This window comes from Diadema setosum, chromosome 13, assembly GCF_964275005.1.
Source record: "Diadema setosum chromosome 13, eeDiaSeto1, whole genome shotgun sequence".
Lineage (NCBI taxonomy): Eukaryota > Metazoa > Echinodermata > Echinoidea > Diadematoida > Diadematidae > Diadema > Diadema setosum.
This window is the reverse complement of record NC_092697.1, coordinates 2,944,798-2,970,596: the sequence shown is the minus strand read 5'-3', so window position 1 is coordinate 2,970,596 and position 25,799 is coordinate 2,944,798. Positions and strand designations below refer to the sequence as shown.

At 38.0% G+C, this 25,799-nt stretch overlaps 1 protein-coding gene across 1 annotated transcript; it reads left to right on the top strand.

Moving 5' to 3' along the window:
• The first annotated feature begins 427 nt into the window (after positions 1-427).
• On the top strand, positions 428-25,799 carry LOC140236669 (cystathionine gamma-lyase-like). Its single transcript, XM_072316593.1, has 9 exons — positions 428-734; positions 6,712-6,793; positions 7,587-7,792; positions 8,572-8,703; positions 10,307-10,442; positions 14,194-14,346; positions 15,509-15,683; positions 17,421-17,559; positions 25,463-25,799. The coding sequence occupies exons 1-9, from the start codon at positions 540-542 to the stop codon at positions 25,472-25,474; spliced, it is 1,230 nt and encodes a 409-aa protein (XP_072172694.1). The 5' UTR covers positions 428-539; the 3' UTR covers positions 25,475-25,799.

Below are 25,799 nucleotides of genomic sequence, written 5' to 3'. Positions count from 1 at the left end.
ACTTACCTTTTAGAACTATTTTGAGGCAATAAAGCTGGGTTCTCAATTCATCTGCAAAATGGTAAATAATGGTGCAATTAATTTATGATTTTGAAATACACATGCAGCTTTACTGAAAAAAAAACCAACAACAAACAAACGCAGAAACAAACGTTATCCATGAGTTTCAACGCAGTATGAGCAGAAGACTCGAGTAAGGACTCGACTGCGCAGGCAAGGGACTGCGCTACCGATCGATTTTGCACCATCATAGGGCCTTGGGATTGAGCGAGCGGCGGCGAGTGTGTGCTGTACAGTACATACACAATCAATGTACGCATCACATCGCGCGGCGCGTGCACCTCGCACCATACAACCACTGATGAACACGTTTACACCGTAAACACGTGATATTATATTCTACCACTGTACAAAATACGGCAACTAACCGAGTCGGGGTCTAATTTCTTCCTGGCGTGGACTAACGCAGAGCTACAAGTTGGGACTAACATAACTGAATTTGTCACATTCTTGGCCACATTCCTGAGAAGTGAAAAACCATGGCATCAAAGAGACAGAGAACCTCCGAGGAAAATGGATCAAACGACGTGGATAATTTCGTGCCGTTTCCTGGCTTCGGCACTGCTGCTATCCACGCCGGGCAGGAGCCCGAGCAGTGGAACTCTCGAGCCGTCGTCCCGCTGATATCCCTCTCGACCACGTTCAAGCAGGATTCTCCAGGAGTTATGCCAGGGGTAAGTTATCTAGTTAAAAGTCTAGAGACCGGATCTGTCCTATGGGTGCCCTCCTCTTTAAGCCTTTCTGCGAAAAAAGAAAAAGAAAAAGAAAACGGCAATTGTGCACTCCAAAAATATTTGAACATAGATATAGAACCAGGCATAGGCGTTGATATACAAGTGTAACCAGTTAGGCCTACCAAGAACAACAAGGCTGTTGCATGTTGTCTGTGGACTATCGCCTACCATATTGCAAGAACACCTGGGCGGGGTGCGTTTTTTTTTAAAGACGGCACAGATTGGGGCATGGCGCGTGTTAAAGGGAAGATAAACCCCAAGAGCAATGTGGATTGAGTGAAAGCAGCAACATTATTAGAACACATCAGTGAAAGTTTGAAGAAAATCGGACAATCGATGCAAAAGTTATGAATTTTTAAAGTTTTGTGGTTGGAACCGCTGGATGAGGAGACTACTAGAGGTTATGACGTATGAGTGGACAACAATACCAAGAAAATATAAAGAAAATTCTACAAAAATCCATTTTTCATGAAAATTACAAATTCTATCAAATTGATATTGACATATGTTAAGGGTAGCAATTATTCCCCCTGCTTTCTGAAAGAGGTTGGTCCATTGCTCTTTCATGATTCTAGAAAAGTGAATTTTTGTTGAATTTCCTTTATATTTTCTTTGTATTGTTGTCCACTCATACGTCATATCCTCTAGTAGTCTCCTCATCCAGCGGTTCCAACACCAAAACTTTAAAAATTCATAACTTTTGCATCGATTGTCCGATTTTCCTCAAACTTTCACTGATGTGTTCTACTAATGTTGCTGCTTTCACTCAATCCACATTGCTCTTGGGGTTTATCTTCCCTTTAAACCTATGGGAAAAACGTTGGGTTAGGGTTTTTGGTTATGGTTATGGTTAGGGTTAGGGTTGGGGTTAGGGTTAGGGTTAGGGTTTGATGGTTAGGGTTAGGATTAGGGTTAGGTTTAGGGATAGGGTCCCCGATAGATTTTTAGTTTCCCCAATCTGTGCCGTCTAAAAAAAACACGTGGGCGGGGTGGGGCCCATATTGAGCGAGTAGTTAAAGGGCAAGTTCACCGGTCATAAACATAACGATTGAGAGAATGCAACAATATTAGTAGAACACATCAGTGAAAGTTTGAGGAAAATTGGACAATCAATGCAAAAGTTCTGAATTTTTAAAATTTTTTGTTGGAACCGCTGGATGAGGAGACTACTACAGCTTGTGAGTCATAAATGCGTACAACAGTATAAAAAAAATGTAAAGAATATTCAACATATTTTCACTTTTTTCGCATAATAAAAGAACACTTGACCTGCCTCTTTCTAAAGGCAGGGGGAATAATATTACCCATAACATTAGTCGGTAACGAGTCAGGGGAATGTGTCTTTTTTCACAAGATTACATTTTGTGAAATTCTCTTTATATTTGCCTCATATTGTTGTACGCATGTGACATCTAAGTTTGCACTAGTCTTCTCATCCACCGGTTACGGCACAAAAACTTCAAAAATTCATAACTTTTGAACCGATTGTCCGATTTACCTCAAACTATGGGAAATGCGTGTTGTAGCAAAATCAAACCATCCTCAATGGGTTAATTATCAGGTACCATTTGAACAGTAGCAAACACAGGTAAATTCCAATGAAATCTTTTGGACGACTGTAAAAGTGGAAATTTTTGCGGTGTTGAAATTTTCGCGCATTTCGTGCAACCAGAAACTAGCACGAAAATAAAAGCACGCGAATATTTTTGCTTGCCATATGTTCCTGTGCGTGATGTCTTGATTCCGCGGAATTAAAAACATGCGAAACTCTTCTTACCCGGCCAAGCGCAAAAAATTAGTGGCACGAAAATATTCATTTTTACAGTAGATGTTCCCTGGGATTATTAAGTACAATGCATGCGTGTGTGTGTGTGTGTTTGTTTTAACAAATAAATTGTACATTAAAGCTGACTACATTGTAGGCTAATTATATGATCATTAACATTCCAATGTGTTTGAGAGTTCAAACCACCAGTTATTGTAGATATCACCATTAGTTAAACAATGGGGCTTTGAAAGTAGAAAGGCCATGCGATAAGCAAAAAGCAGTATTGGAGTGATCAATGCATTATGATAGATATTGCACAATGCTATCGTGTGGGTAACAAAGTACAGTTGCAGATAATGAAGTTTAAGTACAATTGTATCAGAGTAAAATTGAATTGATTGTGAAATAGCGGGTGGGGGGGGGGGTAGGGGGGAGTGTGGTCTAAAACAAGAAAGGAATGAGAGATACAGTAATCTTCATACATGTACTTTATGTTTGCAAATCACTGTCATACCCTCATTTATGAAAGAACTACAATTGTATTATTTGTTTTTTTTTTCTTTTTGTTAAACATTAACTGCAGTGTATTACATGAAGCGTTTGTTTGCAAAAACCGATAAGTCCATATTTGTCAAATGGAGATATTTGCGATTAAAGATCAAGAAAAATAAAGAGAATAATAAGAAAATTTTTGCTTCTTTTGACCATAACTTAAAAAATGTACCTTTATATGTAATGACCAATGATATCTTAAAAGGTATTATTTTGTACTTTATGACAGAGACGTTAATTCAAAATCTTCAAAAATGGACTTATCGGTTTTTGCAAACAAACTCTTCACATGTATGCACGTTGTAGGAGGCAACATCCGACTTTGTGCACTGTCCATTGGTAATTTGTTCCTTGATCCCCATGAAAAACAACACTGACAGTGAAGTCAAATGCAACATGCTGGATGTACAAGAGTGTACCGCTGAACACTACACATTGTACATTGTCAGCTGTTAAAAATCCTGCTTTGGAAGAATGCAAGTAGTCTTTCAAAACTGTTAAATGATGAAAATTATGATCATAGACTTTATGCTGTTCTTGGTCAGACAGTTACATCGTACCTTGGTAATAACCCCAAAATCATATCAAGCTTCAGTAAAAGGTGCTGTGAGATTCACAAGCTGGCAACTATTTCACACAGGATGCATTCAGTTCTAGCCTCTGTAGTAAATTGTCGGTTTCCAGTATGTAAATCTTTATGCAAACAGCATTGGTACAAGTTATAGTTTATGCACTGCTTTATTTCTGTCAATAATTCATGTACAAAATACTTTTGAGGGGCAGTAGCAATAAACATGCTGCAGAATCACTCTGGACTTTGAAATTCACTTATCTGAATGGGCAAGTATGAAGAATAGTGACTGTCCAATTACAATGTATGAGGGTGTGTGTTCTGTGTAAACAATGTGTACGCTAAAACATGTGAATCATGTGATGACTCTGCAGAATGCAGGGTTTTTATATCTATGCTGTTATGAATACTGTAAAAGTGGAAATTTTCGCGGTGTTGAAATTTTCGCGCATTTCGCGCAACCAGAGACTAGCGCGAAAATAAAAACACGCAAATATTTTTGCTTGCCATACGTTCCTGTGCGTGATGTCTTGATTCCGCGGAATTAAAAACACACGAAACTCTATACTATAGCTCAATTCCTAGTTTTTTGAGGATCATGAACACTAGAGATCAGGTAATTCATTTTACTTCATGGACATCTTATTGTTTGATTAAATTATTTTTTAATGCTAGTTTCCCTTAGAATACAGTGTAGTGGAACTGTTCATGTACAATATGTAGGACAGTGAGCTCTCCAAGTGGGTTGTTTTAACTGGAAGCTACACAATATGTATCTTTCTTACGTAATTCCTTTTGACCAAAAGAGATGAGATGCTTCCCATGCCTTGAACTGTTTATCTTCTTTCAAATGATATATAACTTTTCTATGTTTTCTTTACTGTTTGCTAATGAAGAGCGATTGTTTGGAGAGTTGTCTACCTGTCGGCGTGTGTGCAAACGGTGCTGGGCCACTGCAGTGTTTGTTGAAATACACAAGTGCGTTGGCCCGATATGGGTTAAGAAGAATACGCCTTTTGTGCGGAAAATTGCCAGTAGGTAGACCCTTATTCAAAACAAAGAAAGAAAGAATAGGGTCACTGAATATCAGTGCACACAGGAGGAGGTGGGAGGAGGGTGGGGACATGTCTCTTTGCTCTGATTGGACAACTTCCTGATACTGTGTAGTGTGTACACACTATTGTCCTCAGGTGATATGGCTGCATGGCTGTCACAGTTGATCACATTCAAGCAGATTCCAAAGTTCAAACACAGATGATACAATGTATTCAATCATGCTGAACTTCCTTTGGTGCATATCAATTTTTTTTTTTTTTTTTTTTTGGGGGGGGGGGGGGGCAAGTTTTAAGCAAACTCATGAGTATTTCAATGAGGAGAATACATTTTGTACATGTCATAAAAATGCTCTGGAAATAGACAAAATTCATCTAGAAGTTTTCCTTTCAAGACTATCGGTACATGCTCTGCTTCTATAATACCCTTTTCTCTGCGGCATTTTTTTTTTTTTTTTTTTTTTTGAGTACATGTACATTGTACAGCTGTACAGATAAAATAAGAATGTTTAGTTTGTACGTCTGTAGGTAGTCATTGCAACTGTCAGGTCATCACCTCCCATTGATTACTGATAATCATAGTGTAATCCCAAAAATTAAAAGCAATGATGGTCAACACACTCTGAAACAGGGTGTGTGTGACCAACCTGATGGTGCTACTGTAACAAGGTGACAGGTGGATGTAAAACTCTTCCTGTGCTCTGAATTGGATTACTTCCTATCAAGAGCACCACTATCTGTGAACTCAGTGTCCCTAACTCGTTAGTGAGCTTCCTGCAATTGTACCAGAAACTTTCCAGACACTCTAAATATACAGTACATTGTACTTTGATCAAATAGTTCTAAACTTCACTGCATCATACAACACTTTCTGTCCAGGCTTGTCAAATTACTGTCAGTCAGTTAGTTGAGATCATAAGAGGCATTTAAAAGCAGTAACCATGTTCAAGTACTGGTAAATCTGTTAAGACTCAACTTGTCACAGACTCAGAAAAGTTGATGTGTTTAAAAAAAATATGTTTCTAGATAACAAAAAATAAAATCATGATCTTCATAAAAGTATACAGGTTACTGAATTTTTAGTGAAATTAGTCAAATGATTATTCTGAATACATGAATGAGTCATACATTTGTAGTGCTCATACATACAGTACAATATTCTGTTCTGCTTCCCTAGCAAAAGTAATAAACTTTGTCTTAACTGTGAAACTGCATCCTCCATCACTTGGATTTATCTACTATTAACAACAACAACAAAAACAAAACAATATATATATATATATATATATATATATATATATATATATATATTGGATACATGTACAGCCCTACATGTAGTACAAGGTGTTTCTTATTTGGTCTGGATTTTTTTTTATTTATTTATTTATTTATTTTTTTTTTTGAGAGAGAGAGAAATAGATAAGGAGCGATAGAGATTCTGCTTGTTGTACAATGTATCATCTCTAGGATGTTACATACTTTACTATAAACGTTAAAGCTGTAATTTTTGTGAATTCTGGGAATCACTGTTGGGCCGCAAATTTAGAACACATGGAAATATTGTGAACGGACAGGCATTAGTGCATCTACGTGTAAGTCTTGGTGTCAAATAGCAAAAAGAAAGAAAAAACCAACAACCACTTGTGAAAATGTCTGTGACCTCCTTATTGCGAAAATATAGGTCTGTACAATTGTACAAGCCTTGTGTTCTGTAAACATTGTGTCACCCAAGGCCGAATTCTGTCCTTCAAGTGAAAGTCATTGTTGTTACTGTGTACATTTTGTATGCATCCACCCCAATACATTGTAGCTGTCAGAGGCATTGTGTTTTGGGTTGTATCCGTCCATGAAACAGACCCAAAGCTTGTTTGAGTTGGCATGTACAGTGGTGTATACAGTGTTGGCTGGAAAACATTATTTTGTTGTGGTAGTTGATGATTTCAACATGATTTTCCCCAATTGTCCTTATCACAGGGATATGAGTACAGCCGTGGGGGAAACCCAACACGAACCTGCCTGGAGTCATGTGTTGCCGCTATCGAGGGAGCCAAGCATGGTAATAAAACTGACCACGCCCACCTGCCTATTCTTGAGCGAACTAGATTATTCAGTGTCAACATTCATTATTTGGTACTCTGCATGTTTGGGTGACTGGTAGTGATAGGCTAGTGCTGAATTTTCATGTTTGACACAACCAAACAACAACAACAGCATCAAAAACAAAAACAAAACAACAGCAACAGCAAAACAGCAACAAGTATAGATTATTTAAATGTACTAAGGAGTAAAAACATGCATTGTCAGTGTTACTAACATCAAGATAATTATTACCAGACAGTGAAACCAGAGCAAAATAATTTTTTGAGTTTCAGTAGTAATATCAAACTATCAGAAACATCACACCAATCCACAACCTCATTGTGTTCTTTTTAGGACCTACGCAAAGCAGGATACACCCGATATCTCAACTATGCTTTTGATAGCACAAGTTGCTCTAGGCTGTGAGGCCTCCACAATTCCTCATTCCAATTCCATGCAATGGGGTCTACTGTACATGAGCACAAGCACTGTTGGCCAGTTTGCATACATGCGTATGTTTCTGCTACGTGACTTGTTCTTATTCAGCATCAACTTAAGAACAATATTTTGCAGTCTTTCTTTATCTCCTTTCTGTATTTGTGTTTAAGTCGAAGAGGAAAGCCATAAAAGTTTTGATATTTGTTAAAATTTTGTATTAAGCACTGTTAGTATTATTATTTCTGTTATTCATCATGTTATACAAGTAATTTTGTTTTTGCTGTAGTTGAAGCATTTTTTTTTCTCTCTTCCTCTTCCCATGACCCATACAGCATTAGCCTTTAGCTCTGGACTTGGTGCTACCATGGCGATCTGTCACCTGATGCAAGCTGGCGACCACCTCATCAGCATGGATGACATCTACGGGGGCACCAACCGCTACTTCCAGAAAATCCTCTCAAAGTTTGACGTCGAGACCACGTTTGTCGATGCGCGGTACCCCGAGCGGGTAGCAGCAGCCATGCGGCCGAACACGAAGGTGAGGGAAAGTGCATAAGCAGCTGATTCTTGATGAGTCTTCAAAATTTTGAGTAAAACTCTATTAAAGTGGAAACACAGAAAATAAACATTCACAAACAAGTAAAGAAATTATTACCACTACCCCTACTACCCCCTCTAAAAATAAATATACAGTGCACTCCCGTTATTATGAACATGGTTATAATGAAATTCTTGGTACAACAAAGTAAACACTTAGTCTGCAACATTATCCGCTCTATTTTTATTCATTGTTTATTTGTTCAGATGTAACAAAATTTTGATATAATGAAAGAAAACTGCTGGTCCCAAAAGGATGTCATTATAATGGGAGTCCACTGTATATAAAATAGTGCATTTTTCAGAATGTTATGGAGTCCTAACATTATAATATCTGAATGAGGAAAGGTTTAGTGGAGAAATATTGGGCATTATCTCATATTTGCTCAAACATGTGACTGAAGTCAGCAGTGTCATTTGCATTGACCGCTCATCCTCATACCTAAATATAATAACAAAAAACAGTTTGCATACATTATTCTCCCCATTGTTTCATTTACTAGTGTATGCTTCTTAAAGCTACCAAGTAATCAGTGACATTAATGTGGTTTGTGCTAAAATGTCACTTTCTGATGAAAGTGTATTTTATCCAGTAGCTTAATATTGTAAATGAACTTTTCATTGCAAATTCCTACTGTTAATTATTGAGAAAAAACACATTATTACAACAGTATTGTTATCAAAGCAATGATTGTGTGTACTTTTACTTTTCCTCTACAGTTTGTTTGGCTGGAGACACCGACCAACCCTACCTTAAAGGTGGTGGACATCAAGGCGGTCAGTGACATCGCCCACCGACAGCCGGGAGTTGCCGTGGTTACTGACAACACATTCAGCTCACCCTACTTTCAGGTAAGCTTGCTTTCCACTCTGTACACATAGCGTACTGACATGTGGGTGCTCCATGTAGCATTGGTTAACCCTCAATGTGCCCAGGCACTCAGCCTTCATACACCTGGCCAAGCTTTCACATCAGAATTCAGTAATCAATTTAAAGGGATGGTACAGTATTGGTGGAGATGAGAATTGGGCTTTTAACTTTTTGCGAGATATCAAGAAAACACTTATGATACAGTACAGAGCTTACCATTTTAAGAGGAATTCAAAGTTTATTTGATGAAAATCGGGTTTGGAATGACTGAAACAACAAAGTAAAATTAAGCGATCATAATAAAGAGCGATCGTAATAAAGTGTTAGACCCACACTTTATTACGATCGCTCTTTTTTTGATATCAGCCATTTCAAGACCAATTTTCATCAAATAATCGTTAATTCCTCGTAGAATTACATGCTCTTTCATATTTCATAAAAAGTTTCTCATTATCTCACCAAAAAATGTTAGAAACCTGAAATTAGGTCTGAACCAAAACTACGATCCCTTTAATAAACTCCACCTACCGTTGGTTATAAAGTTAGTAAGTCTACTCAGAGGCGGCGATGTGCCTTGGTCCAACACGGCCCCGTTTTATTAAAAGATATAATAATTGATGATAAATTCCCTTTATACCACACAAACTGCCATAGACGTATGATAGAAATCAACTATGTAATCAATTATAACTCTTCATAAAACAGGGTCCTGGAAGGTTGTGGTGATACAATAAAGACTAGCGAAATTAGATCATCTCTGATCTTTGAAAATTAGATTCCAGACACATGAGCCTGTTGCCAAACAGAGCACATCAAGTTGGAAAAAGACTGCAACACTGCAATGGCTGCTCTTGCATTGCTACAGGTTGTGCCTGTGTGGAACGGCCAACATCCTGCAATGTCCACATAAATTTCCCCCTTTCCAAGAAGCTCTGTAGATGTGAAATGATGATAAGTTGTTGCAAGGTCTTAGTGAGTTAATCATCTGTAATCAGTGTGAATGCAGTGGTAAACCTGCTTCTTTCTTTTAAGACGCTGTATATTTTGTGAATATTACATTTTGCAAATTTTGATTTGTTAGGTAACTATGCATTTGATTGAATTAACATCATATATAACAGCAAAGGAATGAGAAATACTGTAAAAGTGGATATTTTCACTCAGCTAACTTTTCATGCTCAGCCGGTTGAGAAGTGTTTCACATGTTTTTAATTCCACGGAATCAAGACATCGTCTACTGGAACATATGGCAAGCAAAAATATTTGCATGCTTTTATTTTCACGCTAGCGTCTGGTTGCGCGAAATGCGCGAAAATTTCGACACCCTGAAAATTTCCACTTTTACAGTAGGTATCAATCCTCATCAAAGAGCAAATCAATTGCAATTTTTCTAGCCCAGAAGCAATTTGCATTAAATTTGCGTTGCGACTACCTTTTTTTTTTTTTTTTTTTTTTTGCGTGTTTCTTTTATTTTGCAAATATTGGTCAACTCACAAAATTTTTGATAATACTCTCAAATATGTGACATGGTGTATACAATTACTGACAGTTTTTTGTTGTTACCCTCCTAACTGTCAACTTTAGAGGCCTTTGGACCACGGGGCGGACATTGTCCTATACTCTGCCACCAAGTACATGAATGGCCACTCAGACGTCGTCATGGGATTGGTCGCCTGCAACGATGAGGACATCTTCAAGAAACTCCATTTCCAGCTGTATGGTGAGACATGTAGAGTCAAGTAGAGTCACTGATGTTTAGTGGGCAGTCAGTCTGTGCTTTTGTGACCTGAATACCACTACAGACCTTTTGTATCACTGTTGAATTGTTTGTATTTGTGATGGGAAATTCTTAGGGCTCCTAATTTCAGAAAAATACATCTGCATGTTTGATTCCTTGTATCACTATGTAGAAATGATTACATATCATCTATTCTGTCAGTGGGTGCTCACAGATATTCCATTTAGCCAGCATGGGAAATGAGCTGTCATTTATTGCTTTAATATTCAAGAACAGCCAGGCAGTGCAGTAGACTTGAGCCAAAAAAGGGGATGTGAGCTTTCAATATTAGCAGTAACTATGTCAGAGGCAAAATGAAGACACAGAATGCAAATATACATAGATGAACCACAGATGCACAACCAGATGGCCGTCAGATGGTAAAACGGTATAACTCGAAAATTTGACTTTTTGAGGTAAATTCACTTTCTGGGACATGTGAGGGTGCACTTTCCAATGGTGCTATCGAGAAAATAGAGATAATTTCCGCTATCTTGGTACTTTTTTGTATTTTTCCCTCAGATTTGATGGTGAAACAGTCTATCTTTGAGTTAGCCCATTGTCTGTAATATCGTTTGGAGGTAAAACGAGCTATCTTTTACATAAACCATATAACCTTCTTAACTGAGATTTTTTTAAATCATCGCTGTCAGATGGTAAAATGGTCTATCTTCGAGTTAGACCAGTTTACATAGTGTTTGTGGTCTATCTAGAAGATAGACCATTTTACCATCTTATGATGTGTAGCGGGAGTGTATACATGTGCTGTGGTTAAACAGTCTATCTGCACAAAAATCTCATTTATTTTATAATTAAAACCCCAAATAAGTACAAAATTCTTCAGTTATCAGTGTTTAATATGCTTCTTCGTGTCCCATTGCTAAAAATGCATTATACCCATCTCCTAAAAAAGCTCAAACCTCTAAACTTTAAAGTCATTTTTCTCAGAACAGCAATTTTCGAGATAGACCGTTTTACCATCTGACGGCCGCAGACATCCCCCGGTCTGAGCATAGCCAAAAAAGCCCGGCCCTTTTAGGGTTAATGGTCTCTATAGAGGACATAGATGGACAACCTGTGAAGGATAAAGATGAACAAAGATGCAATATCCTGAACCTGAGACAGAATTATAGATAGGGAGAAAATTCAGAGTGAAATGAAACAAGCTGAAAAAATAAAAACAGTATAGAATTGAGCAAAAGGGGGGGGGGGGGGTGGTGGTGGAAAGGGTTGAATGGTCTGACCTGAAAACAAGAAACAGAAAATACATTTCTGCTATAGTTCCATTCCACACCATGCTGAAGTCAACTTTAAAGGGATCGTATAGTTTTGGTTGAGACCTAATTTCATGTTTCTAACATTTTTTTTTTTTTTTGTGAGATAATGAGAAATTCAATGTTTATTTGATGAAAATTGGTTTTGAAATGGCTGAGATATCTAAAAAAAGAGCGATTCTAATAAGGAGTGGGACCCACACTTTATTATGATCGCTTTGTTTTACTTTGTTTTTAGATGTTACAGTCATTCTAAACCCGATTTTCATCAAATAAACTTTGAATTCCTCTTAAAATGGTATGTTTTGTACTGTATCAAAAATGTTTTCTTGGTATCTTGCAAAAAGTTAAAAGCCCAATTCTCATCTCCACCAATACTGTACCATCCCTTTAACAAATGGAACATCATCAGGTAATGTTCGATGTTTGAATCTCATCAACTTTGGATATTTTTAGGTTTTTGACAGTTATTCACCAACTATAACATTAGCTAAAACATGACATCATGGCTAAATAATCATGATATATTATGATGTGAATGATGTAAAAAGAATTTTAGTGTAGTATAAGTTTGTGTAAGGATGAATGGGATATTGAAAAGCCGTGACATCAACATCACTGTAACAAGTACTTGGCATTCCTGTGGTTGTGAGTAAATATAACTCAGTAACTTTCTTACTTTAAGACAAATTTTGATGAGATTGCTACCATTCTGTTACTTTGATTTTACTTAATAGTAAAAAGGCCAACTTATTAAAACCTCCATGCAGGTTTGCATCTGAATGCATACTGCACCTACTGCATAAAATGATAGGTTATGGGAACTGGTAGGCCTGCGGTAGAATCACCTCGAAGGGGTGATTTTGTGGAATCCTGTGATGTCTTTGAGAAGATATGTTGATCTCTGAGAGGACATACAGTAGGTTGTATCATCATATCATCGGCACCGTGACCCCCCCCCCCCCCCCTTCTTTATGCATCACAGGTATACCAGATGTATGGTTATATCTTGTACATTTCAGGCAGCATGAATTCAGTGACCAGTTCCAAGTGGTTGACTTGAGAGTGGGCGTTTACATAAACACAACCAGCTATTCTAATATCAATGACATTGGTGTGAAGACTACAAACTACAAGAGATTGTGGCAATCCATTACATCAGGCAAACACTAACATTCTCACCAGTGCATGGAGCAGTTGTGACAGATATGTAATTGGTCAAACATAAATCAAAATTGCCATATGGATTTTAGACAAAACATTTCTTGCTTAACCACCACCTCCCCTCCCCTATGCATCACAAGCTACTGGCATATTGAGATGCTTCAAATCAGAGTGTTATCTTTCTTGTTCCAAAGGCTATATTGCCAACAAAGATTGTGCAGAAGTTCAGATAAATTCTGTTGACAGTATCTCCAATGAGATATGTTATAGTTATCATAAACTGCACAAACACTACAGGTTGTATTGTAGCAAAAAAAAAACACACACACACAAAAAAAACCCAAAACGACAACAACAAACAAACAATGATAATAATTTCAAGACTCAGATAAAAGACCAAGCATTGTTTAAACATTGCACTAAAGTAATTTTTGATTCTCCAATCTTTCATTGTCACCATGATGAACACAGGGTGCAAATCTTTGTTAACCAGAATGCCTGTATTAAAAGTTTTTAGAGGTCTATAAACACTGTGAATGAGTATTGAAACAGGTGCAGATAGAGGGATACCTCCCCACACAACAACTGACAGATACAGAGAGCTTTGTTTTAATACTCTGAAGAGGCCCTAGAGATATTTTCTTATATTAGAAGATGTTGGCCATGGTGCAAGAGGATTACCTCAAGTCTGGCTCTGCAGGCTGCTCACTCTTTGATCAAAGCCAAATTCTACTACCCAGTGTAGGAGTTGTACTCTTAACTTTAAAATGACCCTATTTTTCTGCCAATTCTGTACACTTTATCAATACTGATTGAAAAGGGGTTTGAACTTTTGATCCCAGCACAATCTTTGTCAGAGGTAAAATGACAAACACAGAAGGCAAACATATATGGACCACTTATCATATGGGGGGGGGGGGGGGCAGGGACTAGTGTGCAATTTTTCACTCAGATTTACTACACTGGATCACTTTTATTGTATAAGCAGTATTCACCTGCTCTGTCCCAGCCTTTAGTTCCCTAACTGCTGTTGCATGAATTTCACATGATCCTCCTTATCCTTTTGTGTTTTGTTTGTCTCGTTTGGTCTGTTAGTTTCGTTCCAGTTTTGTGTTTATGCTTCTTTTCCAAAGCTGAAATTTTTAGTTTTATTATTGTTTGTTCACATTATGATCTTTGATATATTAGTTATGCCGTGGGAGTTTTGACATACTTCATCTAAACTGTTGTAAATTTTGTGTCTGAATCACTCACAGCTGGTGGCAGTGTTCCATCACCATTTGACTGTTTCCTGGTCAATCGTGGTCTGAAGACGCTTCACATCAGAATGAAGCAGCATTACAAGAATGGCCTCGCCGTTGCTAAGGCCCTGGAGAGCAATCCTCGGGTCAGAAAGGTCATATATCCAGGTGGGTCTGATCAGCAGAATGGGTTTCAGACAGGATTGGGCGTTCTCAGCAGCAATTTCCTGAGATGTTGTGAGACCATTCCTTCCTCAATAGTTATACAAAAGATATCTGGTTAGTTGTAAACTTGGTATTGCTTCCTGTGGTTAGAGGATTGTGTACTCAAAGTCATCCTCAAAGTCATCAGACAATGGGTAATAACTGGTAATTGACATTAACACATTGAAGACTACTCCCGTAGAAGTAGAAATTTTTGCAGTGCTGAAATTTTCCACGCATTTTTCGCAACCAGAAGCTAGTGCAAAAATAAAAGCATGCAAATACTTTCGCATTCCACTCCTTACAGTGCCGGTTACATTGACTTTTAATAACTACTACTATGGGTTAAATATAAGATAAATCATCTCCCATGTTTGTCTTAATTTTCTGTGATCTCACATTGAATATATTGCACTTTGATATTAAGTGTTTCGTAGAGCGGGCAGGATATTTTAGCATTTCAGGAATAAAAAAAACTCAACACCATTGTTACTGGTGTCATTGTTGAGTCATCATGGATTACATTTTGCAAGGAATGCAAAGTTTGGATGCTGTCAATCCCATTCTCTAAATTTGAGCTTTGCCTTTTATCACTTTCATGTAAACCTTAACTATACCTGACAATATGTGCTGAATAAAAAAAGAAAGAAATGATAGTGGGTTTATTTTCTTATCTACTTTACAGTAAAAGCTAGGTTTGAGTAACTGTATACGCCAAATATTTTGCGAGGCTTTTATTTTCTTGAATTTCACGAATCTGGTGCTATTCACGAAATTAAAGACGCAGGAAAATAATGACTCCGTTCCCGATATGAATGTGGCGTGCATATATACATTTCTTCATTCGGTACAGCACTCCACGATCGCAAATCTTCTGATTCGCAAAAATTTAGACTCGCTGAATATATGGCGTATACAGTAACCTGTATTGCCATTGTTCATCCTAGGACAGCAACTATGCTCATTCTTCACACATTTAAGATTAACCACCAGTAGGCCATAGAAATTATGTTACAACCATTTGCAAATATGTCCCAACCAACCTGGATGTGGCTTGTCTCAGATTTTTAGATGTTTTAATTTTTTTAAACAAGATTGTCCATCTTGACCTTCCACCCAACCCCAGGTCTTCCCAGTCATCCTCAGTATGAGGTCTTTAAGCGGCAAATGAGGGGATTTGGAGGCATGGTGACGTTCTACCTCAAGGGCGACCTCGAGAACTCCAAGGTCTTCCTCAAGAGCCTCAAAATCTTCACATTGGCTGAGAGCCTTGGGGGTTACGAGAGTCTGGCTGAGCTGCCGTAAGTACACTATAATGTGGGAGCTGTGTGTTGCTGTGATCCCAAACTCCAGGTATATGGCAAGCCAGATGTCCCATAAATAATAAAGCTTGGTTTATCGATCAGTAAACTTTAGTTTGTCACTGAAAAAAAAAGTTTATCAGTGGATGAACTGAGTTTTTCAATGAGATATTTATTTATGAGATATTTGGCTTGCCGTATGCATAGCCATCTGTAGCACATTGTCCAAGTAACTGCTGGGCATAACACTGACATGCATTGAATATAACCTCCTCAAAAGAAACTTCCTGTCAGAAAACAGTAGGGTGAAACTCATCAGTGCTTTAGAAAGTGCATGAAGTTTATTGCCAATACTGTAAAAGTCCACATAGATTTAACGTTGGTTTACAAATCCCACCAAGTTTGCACCCTTTAGGTTGTTAGTTAATTTTCTGCGTTTGTCAGGAGGAATTTCTTGTATATTTTTCTACTTCTTTAGCTTCATTGTTGTTGTTTGTTATCACCACCAAGAATTGCATCGTTTTACAGGTGTTTCTGTTTTTGTATAAAATGTGATCCTGCATCACAAAACAAATAAAAAGTCGCCAGAAATGGATTTTTAGTTAAGGGCGGATTCTGAAAGAGCAGACTCTAAGCTTTAAAATGATGTATAACTCAACTCAAATGGACTCCCCGAACCTATCTAAATACTGGAAAGAAGCACACACTCTGGAAAAGTGTGAACTGACAAAAGAGGCTCTGAAGTACAGGGCTTAATCTTTACCTAGTGCTTAATCTTTACCTAGCCATGCTAGCTGTGTGATGAAAGGGACAAAACACAGGATGTAAACCACAGGAGCAACAACAATGAAGAGATTATCAGATTAAGCTGAAATTAGGCGTGCTCTAATAACACATTCTATCCATGATTAATGCCAACTTTCAAAGAAGTAGCAATATCCATTCAAAAGTTATTAGATTTGAAAGTGAAGAGTGAGCAAAGGATTTCAAGAAATGAATAGGGGCCTCAAAAGACAAACCTGATTATTCTACTCTCCCCCCATTTGCCATTCATGTTATGATCCCAAACTAAAGAATAATGTAGAAAAAGGAAAGCTCTTTCAGAAAATATGACAAACTCAACATTGACTCGGTTGACCCATTTCACCTTTTTTGAGACCTCGCGTACAAAAATCAAGGGCTGCGACTTTTTGTTTGTTTTGTGATGCACGCTCACAAATAGTTAACTCTTTAGGACGAGTCCCGAGTATACTCCGGCAAGTGTCCTTGGGAAATGTGTGTTGTAGCAAAATCAGCCCGTAATATCATGCACATAGAAGACTATCACATGATGACACTGGTAAACTGCACTCTGCAGCCTGCCTATTGGGTTTTACAGCAATTAGGATAAAATTATGAAAAATACTGTAAAACCAGAAATTATCATGTATGTTACAATTTTGCCAATTTTGTGAGCCACCAAGGCTCGCAAAAGTATTAAAAATGCATGCAAAAGTTAAAAATCCCTGTTTTACTAGTACATGTAATATACTCATAATTTTTCATGGATGGCAGTTATGCTATAAAAAAAAAGCTGTTTGCTCCAGTTTGCAAAAGTTTTATGCCGAGAATGTTTCTGATTTAGTAGCAAGAAACGCTATTAGCGTACACCTCTGATTTTGTCATGCAGCCCTTGTATTTTTCCCACAATGAGGTAGTATCAAGCATGTTTCCGTGGTGTTTCTGTGTCGTTCACAGTGGCGTCATGACACATGCGTCCGTGCCTCCCGAGCAGCGCAAGGAGCTGGGCATCGACAACAGTCTCATCCGACTCTCTGTGGGTTTGGAGGACGTCGAGGATCTCATCCAGGACTTGGAACAGGCTCTCAAGCTTGCGGTGAGTAAGGCACCTGATACCGACTTGGTAGAGTCCAATAACCAGTAGCCAGTGAAATATATTGGTAGCCCATCAAAGATGTCTGCGGTGGTGTGCAATTTGTATTGCATGTAAACAGATAGACAATTCCTTTCTTCCTTTCTTTTTTTTTTCCTTTAAACCAAATTTTCTCTCCTTGTCTAGTGATGTCAGTGACCTCCATTTACCAAGTTGAAAATGTGTGGGTTTTTCCCTTTCTCTTTCTGTCATTATTCTTTCTTTTAGCTTCCATCAGCCCCTTAAAGTACTATAGCAGATTTCCCAGCAATCCCAACTGAGCAATATTTTGAGTAATCATTCAATTCCCTTTAGTACTATAGAGAGTCAAATCACTTTATTTTCTGTTAAAGAAATACAATAGAGGCCCCACATTCCAGAGAGATCCACCTCCCACTTCACTCCTTGCAAGGTGTATGGGCCAATGTAATGAAATCGTCCACCATACACACACATAAGAGAATACTGCCACATGCTGCTATGCCAACTCTGCATGATCCATACTAAATTGGGAACAACTACAGAACACCCCACACTACGAGAGCATGTTATGAAAGTGAGCCAATGACCTACGATGTGAAGTGGAAAGGATTGAATAGCTGCCAATGGACCAACGATGTCCAACGACGCATCTATGACGTCACTGCCTGTCCCGTAAATAGCTGCCCACGAGCCAACGACCTATGATGTGAATTGGAAAGGATTGATTTATCCGCCAATGAACCAACAATGTCCAACAAACCAACGATGTCCAAGGATGCATCTGTGACGTCACTGCCCCAAAATATCTGCCCACGAGCTAACGACCTACGATGTGAGCTACGATGTGAGCTGTCCAACGAACCAACGATGTCCAAGGACGCATAGTATGACGTCACTGCCTGCCCCCTAAATAGCTACCAACGAGCCAACGACCTACGATGTGAACTGGAAAGGATCGAATGGCATCAACAACACCTGCTGAACTAATTACAAAGCAAAAGTGATATACATATATTTCGTATCCTATTTATAATTTTATGTATATGCATGCATGGAGGAAGTTAACTGGAGTCTCCATAGAGATATATATCTAAATGATGCGCGTCTTCTCTTTGCCATACAGAATCGTTTCCAGGTTTTGAATTATGACCATACACTATTATAGGTACACTGTTTTCACAGTTATAGAGAAACAATCTATGTGGGCATCGCTGAAATTTAGGTTAATATAATGAATTCTCATTTCAATTATTATTTGTTTTAAAAACGTCAAATTTTGACCACAAAAAAATGTAGGCTAACAACAAAACCCAGGACACAGACTGAAAAAAATGCTATAAAAGGTGTCTCTTGGAGGGAAACATATAGATACAGAACTGATACGATACACAGATAACACATTGTATACAAATCACTTGCCGGTAACTTCTAACACTTTCTGATGTACTCTAAGATACAAAAAGAAACAAAAGCTTTTGTGTTACATGACATGACGGCGAATTGCCATTATAAGTCGCGTGCTAGTCTTGAAGTACAAAAGACAGTGGTTATGTGGTAATTTACCTTTGCTTACCGTTCTACAGTAATCCTCAAACAAAAGGCCGCGGTGTTGACCGTGAGATCAAAGCTATACAACTTTTCATTGAACTTCATAGAGATAAGGGTATAAATAGGAGTAATGAGGATAAGTGTAATCATTCGTTTCATAGTTGGGCACAGTTTACTCTCGATATTTTTGCGAAATTTCTCTTCTAAACGTACCATCATGTCTTGCATGACCGCGGTGGCCAGGCAGAATTGTAAGACACGGGCTAACCTTCATTCAAGACTACGAGCATCACCTTTTGACTACGGTAGTATGTTTCCCGTCGGCATAAGGGGCTACTTCAGAGATCACGCACTGGCAATTAGTACCTGTGAGGGGTACTTAGTTGACAGCATCTTAGCCACAACAGCGTACCTCATCTTGGAAAGATCAACGATCAAATACAATGGGATGTCGACAAACGCCAACATGTACATTGTCTTCGTAGGGCCTCCCTCGACTGGGAAGTCCCAGGCCATTCAATTGGGAACCACGGACCATCTTCATGCACTGGCAACTGCACTGGATGACGCGAACTCCCTCATCATCGGGAAGGCTGCGTCAGCTGGACTGTTCACGCGTCTGGTGCAGGGGAATGGTATGATGGTGTCCAACGAAATACACGCTGTTCTCCTGAAGATGGCCAAGAATGACGGAGACAATGCGACCGGGGATATCGCCACGCTGTGCCACTTGTTCAGTGGTGAGAAAGTCTCGACCACACACGTGACTCAAAGCAAGCAAGAAATAGAAACTGGACGTGCGTTCTCCATCTTGGGTGCAACGCAACCAGGACCAGCAGCCCACCAACTGACCGCTCTCGATATAGGAAGCGGCATGATGGAGAGACTCTTAATCCACTTCCCTGACTGTCTGCGACCGTTTCCTAGCAATACGCGAGAAGCACGCCGTCGTCTCCTCGACTGTGGATCGCCGGCAATTACACATGTTCTGCAGATCGTGGAGAACTTTCACAAGAAAGGAGTGAAGTACTCTTTCACACAGGAATGTGAACAGTACATAGAATCAATCAACCAGGCCATCATTTAAGGACTGACGCCACCACAGACCAAGAAGTTTGACCTCATTGTCCGGCTGGCTGCACCAATCCACGTCCTGACATCGGTTATCGAGGACCTGCTCAATGGGGTTACGCCTGCTTCACCGGACTACGAGATCGGCATGGAAAGCCTCGTGGCAGCTCAGAAGTTTGTCGAGTACATCGAGGGACAGAAAGAGACTTTTCTAACGGTAAGTAATATATCTAAACCTAAACCATTATGTAATTATATTGCAGATATCATGCAATTTTTAAAACTGATACTTTTAAGGATATGGAAATGTTTACTTTTTTGATTACATTCATGATTTTCACATTTATTATTTTTAACATACTATATGTATGGATTTGAGAAATGGACAAAATATTAATAATCAAAATACATCTTTGCAAGTTGATCGTAAAATAATTTTCAAGTTAAATTGCTCTTAATCACTAAATACATGTAGTACTGTGTCTATATAGCAGGTGATTATTTCGTAAATCTAATTATTTTTTCTTAAATTTATTTTTTTTTTCAATTTGATTGAAGTAAATCACTGATAGTACTGTTTCCATTTCAATTAAAGCAGGTAATTATCTAGTATATCTAATTATTCTTTTTCTCGATTTTATTTTGATGTTTACAGGAACTTCGAGATTTGACTGCCCAAGTGACCACTCCGGCAAAAGAGCAACCAACACCAACCACCGTGGCTGCCGCTGTTGCGAGAACACCGGGGAGTGTGCTGACCTACCGTTCCTTCAAATCTACGTGCATCAAGTCCATGAGGAGCGTAAGCAGCGTTGAGTTCTCCAAGGCGCTGTCGGACCTGAAGGACGTCGGGGAGGTGACGTTGATTCGCAGCGGATCACGCAGCAAGTCTTCCGTTGTATTTGTCAAGCGCGACCCTGAGGTCATCGACTGGGACAATTTCGACCTGCTGAGCAGAAAGGAGTACAGTGCAGCATACCTGAAGAAAATTCCATCCTGCGTGACTGGTAACATGAGGAGTGCGCTAGTTGCAAGTGGAAAGAGTAAGGAGTCGATCTTAACTGAGTAAATGAAGAACTGAAAGAATAACTCCCTTCATAGGGTTCATCTAATATATCATCGATTCATTTTAAAGTTTATTTTCTTTTCAACGCACTAAGTTGTTTCTCTTTGAAATTGTAGGTTCACCAAATACACATTTAAATTTACTCTTACAATGATTCAAGAATAATGTAACTTTGTGATATTTTTTGGAACTTCTAAATGCATGCTTACCTACGTTTTAATGACATTCGTTATGTCATTTTCAGTTTGATTTTGAAATATATCCAAGTAGATTTTAAATAATTATATGAATATATAAATCCATGTTTGTAATATACCTTCTCATATTTATGTAAAAGGGTTTCCAAATGCTTATTATACTCGTTTTGATATAATAAAATATATGAGCATTCTATTCTAACAGCATACGAGCACTATGTGTAGAATGAAAGCTTCCTTAAATGCATATTTCGTTTCAATAAATGGTGTTGTTTAATTCATAAATTTCAAATAAATTATACATAATTGCAGATCTGCGTTGATTTTATGAACCATAATTTTGAAGTGCTTCTATATTACCTTTTATTCCTGTTTTCAAATACATATCTTAATTCGTGTTAATTAAAAGTTGCATAGTCATGAACATAAAAAAGTTTTTTCTTTAAATAGCATATAGGTATTATGCAGCCATAGGTTTAAACATATGAATCCAAATAATAAATTTTTGAAATAACTTTTGACGGTTATAGAAAGATCTTCAATTATATTACATATTTCATATTCCCATGAAATAAAGTGGTAAATGTAATTCTAATTTTGGCATGTAACTCAGGATTTTAAATACATGTACTTTGATCCAATAACGAATAGTTGTGCTCTAAATTATGTTAATGAAACAGGTAAAGCGAATATCCAAACCTGCATGTAGACATGTCAGAATGCTAATACATAAATGTGACTGTACATTACTTTGAGCTCAATTTCTCTTTAGAATCATGTCGCAAAATTTGAAAAAATCCTAATTATGTAATGTGTATATGAAAATATAGAATCATGTCTCTTATTCGAAACATCTTATTCATGTACATGTAAATATGTAATTATTATGTATAAATGTAAATATGTGAATATGTTGAAAAGGTTAGATATATATATCAAAACCTGTATTATATGTCGGAATGTTAATGTATGAATATAACATTACTTTGAGCTCAAGTTTTCTTTAGTATCATGTCGTAAATTTTGAACAAATCTTGATTATGTAGATGCATATATATATACTAATATGTGAATATAGAATCATGTCTCAAGTTTCAAAACATCTTGTTTATGTATGGGAATATGTAAATATGTTGAATATTCTATTAAAGGAGAGAATTGTAACACTATCATGTGATGTAATTCATTCAATCATTCCGGGTCATATGAATACTTTAAATGAGTGAGTGACTGGTTGCGTTAAGAATTTTGTGTTACAAGAAGAGAATAACAATACAAAATAACACAGTCAATCAATAATTTTAGGTCATAAGTACCGTACTCGGTGTGAGTGACTTGATGTTTGATGTTTGTGTTAAATACTCTGACCAGCAAATGGTATGATACTTGATAGTGAGCAAAATATAAAAATTATAATCCTTTATTCAGAAGTGAAAACTTTAAGAACACATAATACAGTCCCACAAACCCATTCCATGAAATAAATATATATTGTAAAACTAGAGAAGCACTCTGAGAGCGCAGACCTCCGGCAAGCATGCAGCTCATTTCCACCACTGATCTTGTTCTACCATAGAGATTTCAGTGATTTCTACCAATACGTACTTATAGCATTGTGTGCTGAAAGTCGCCAGATTTCCCAATATAGAAGCCTTTGTTACATCATAAACCCTCAGCTGCATGGCGCGCCTCGCCCGAGCAGAAACTAGAGCACGCACTTCAGTGCGCGCATGCAAACCTCAAATACGGGCAGCCTGAACTCCCAAGTTCATTGACCCTACCTGCCAAAATATCAAAAATCTGTCATAAATTCCCCCAGAATTCTCAGATCACTACCAAAATTTAATCATCTGTTACTTGTATCATTCTAAACCTTTCCTGCAAGTTTCATCCAAATCCGTTCACTACTTTTTGAGTTATTTTGCACAAGGACAAACACACAAACACACGAACACACGAACACACAAACCAACGGTAACGAAAACATAACCTCCTCCCTTGGCAGAGGTAATAACACAGTCAATGATTTTATGTTATAAGTACATATACTTTGAGTGAGTGACTTGCTGCGTTGGTGTTTGTATTTATTAGAATAAATACTGTATGATAGTGAAAAAAAAAATTAACATATTCATTTCATCACTAAAAAATTTAAGAGCACATAATACAATCCCACAAACACATTTCATGAAATAAATATATATTGTAAAATAACACAATCAATATTCTTAGGTTCTAAGTATACTTTGAGTGAGTGAGTTGCTGTGATGGTGTTTGTCTTTTTTTTAAAGAAATCCTTGGGCAAATGGCATGGAAAATGAAAAAAAAATGAAAATTATCATTTTTATTTCAAAATGAATAATTTTAAGAAAACATTTGATAATATCCCACAAAGCGTTTACATGTATAAACAATGAATCTTTATGGAGAAGGAAAACCTAAAGTCATACTTTTTACAGTTAGAAAGTTACAAGAGTTATATAATACAGACAGTCCAGTTACTAATTATTAAAGTATACACACAAATAGTGCAGCATGCGCATGCGCTGTGGAGGTAATGGCCATATGGTGGTACAATGTATGATCGAGTTACGTAACGTATATAGGCGTGAGCTGGCTAGGTATATACATCGTAGGTCATTGGTTCACCAACGATGTACACGGAAGGTCGCATGCATGCGTAGCTAGGGGGAGCACATATCATACGTTTGCGTTGGTTCAATTCGCCAACGACGTAGCTAGTACATGTGGTATGGGTGGCTTGCATGCGTAGGCGTAGCGGAAGCACATCGTAGGTCGTTGGCTGCCAACGAGGTAAACCACATCGTAGATCCGTTTGCTCGCCAAGAGTTAAACCACATCGTACATGTAGGTCGTTGGCTCACCAACATGTCCAACGATGTAGTACAGTAGTCTTTATGGTAGGTGGCATGCAAACATATGTAGGCCGTTGGCTCGCCAACTAGGTAATTCACATCGTAGGTCGTTGGCTTGCCAGGTAAAAGGAAGCACATCATAGATTGTTGGCTCGCCAACAATGTAGTAGTATATTTTGTGGGGGGTATTGTGCAGTAGTCTTTATGGTAGATTGCATGCACACATACGTTACGGGAAGTATATCGTAGGCCGTTGGCTCGCCAACTAGGTAATTCACATTGTAGGTCGTTGGCTCGCCAGGGAAGCACATCGTAGATCGTTGGCTCGCCAACGATGTAATAGTATGATTTGTGCGGGGTATTCTGCAATTGTCAGCAAAGAGTAATCAACTGCAGTTTTTGATGGCATAGAGATGACAACTTTTGAGGATAATATGTTTTTTTTACCTCCGCCAAGGGAGGAGGTTATACATTGTACACCATATTTTCTTCGGCATTTGTTGGTTTGTCCGTGTGCAAAATAACTCAAAAAGTTGTTAATGGATTTGAATGAAACTTGCAGGAAAGGTTGAGAATGACACAAGTAACAGATGATTAAATTAAGGTGGTGATCCGGGGATTTTTATGGATTTTATGAAGGATATTTGATATTGTGGTAGGTATGGTCAACGAACTTAGGAGTACAAGCTGCGCATTTTTGAGGTTTTCATAGGCGCACTATTAAAGTGCGTGCTCTGGTTTCTGCTAAGGCACGCCGTGCAGCTGGAAGTTTATGACCTATCAAAAGGCTTCTATATTGGGAAATCGGGCAACTTTCAGCACGCCTGAAGAACAAGATCAGTGGTGGAAATGAGCTGCATGCTTGGTGGAGGTCTGCGCTCTCAGAGTACTTCTCTATTCTTTTTTTTTTAATTGTCCAGAGGGAGGTGAGGAAATAGGAACGTTCTTCAAATCCTTTTTCACCTTCTGTGCTTTTTTATATACTTTAACCTCCAGAATGACTCAGTGTTTAGAAAACTTGTGCTTGTGTTTTTCATAATATTTTCTTTATGGATTCTCCCAGTGTTATCAGTTGAGTTGTTGATACCATCCTCTACCTTACTACCTCTCATTCCTTTACACGACAGGTCCCCGAATAGGAGATGGATATCAGATCAAAACCACCAGCTGTGAGGATGTGGTCTCGCCTAGAAGATGCCTACAGATGCCGTGCTGATTGAGTCTTCTTCCATGTGATTTTCAAGATTTAAGAAAAAGAAAATAAAGGACTGTAATAAATTTCTGTTAATAGCCCTAATTCATAGTACCTGATAAGACATGACTCTTTGTAAAAATAGAAGGCTTAAAATCCACATCTTTGAAGCATTACGCAAACATATCTGTAATTGTTGGATTTATTCTGACTACCTACAATTTTGAACCCATTATCTCATGGGTATTTTTATGATCTGCAATTCTTGCATA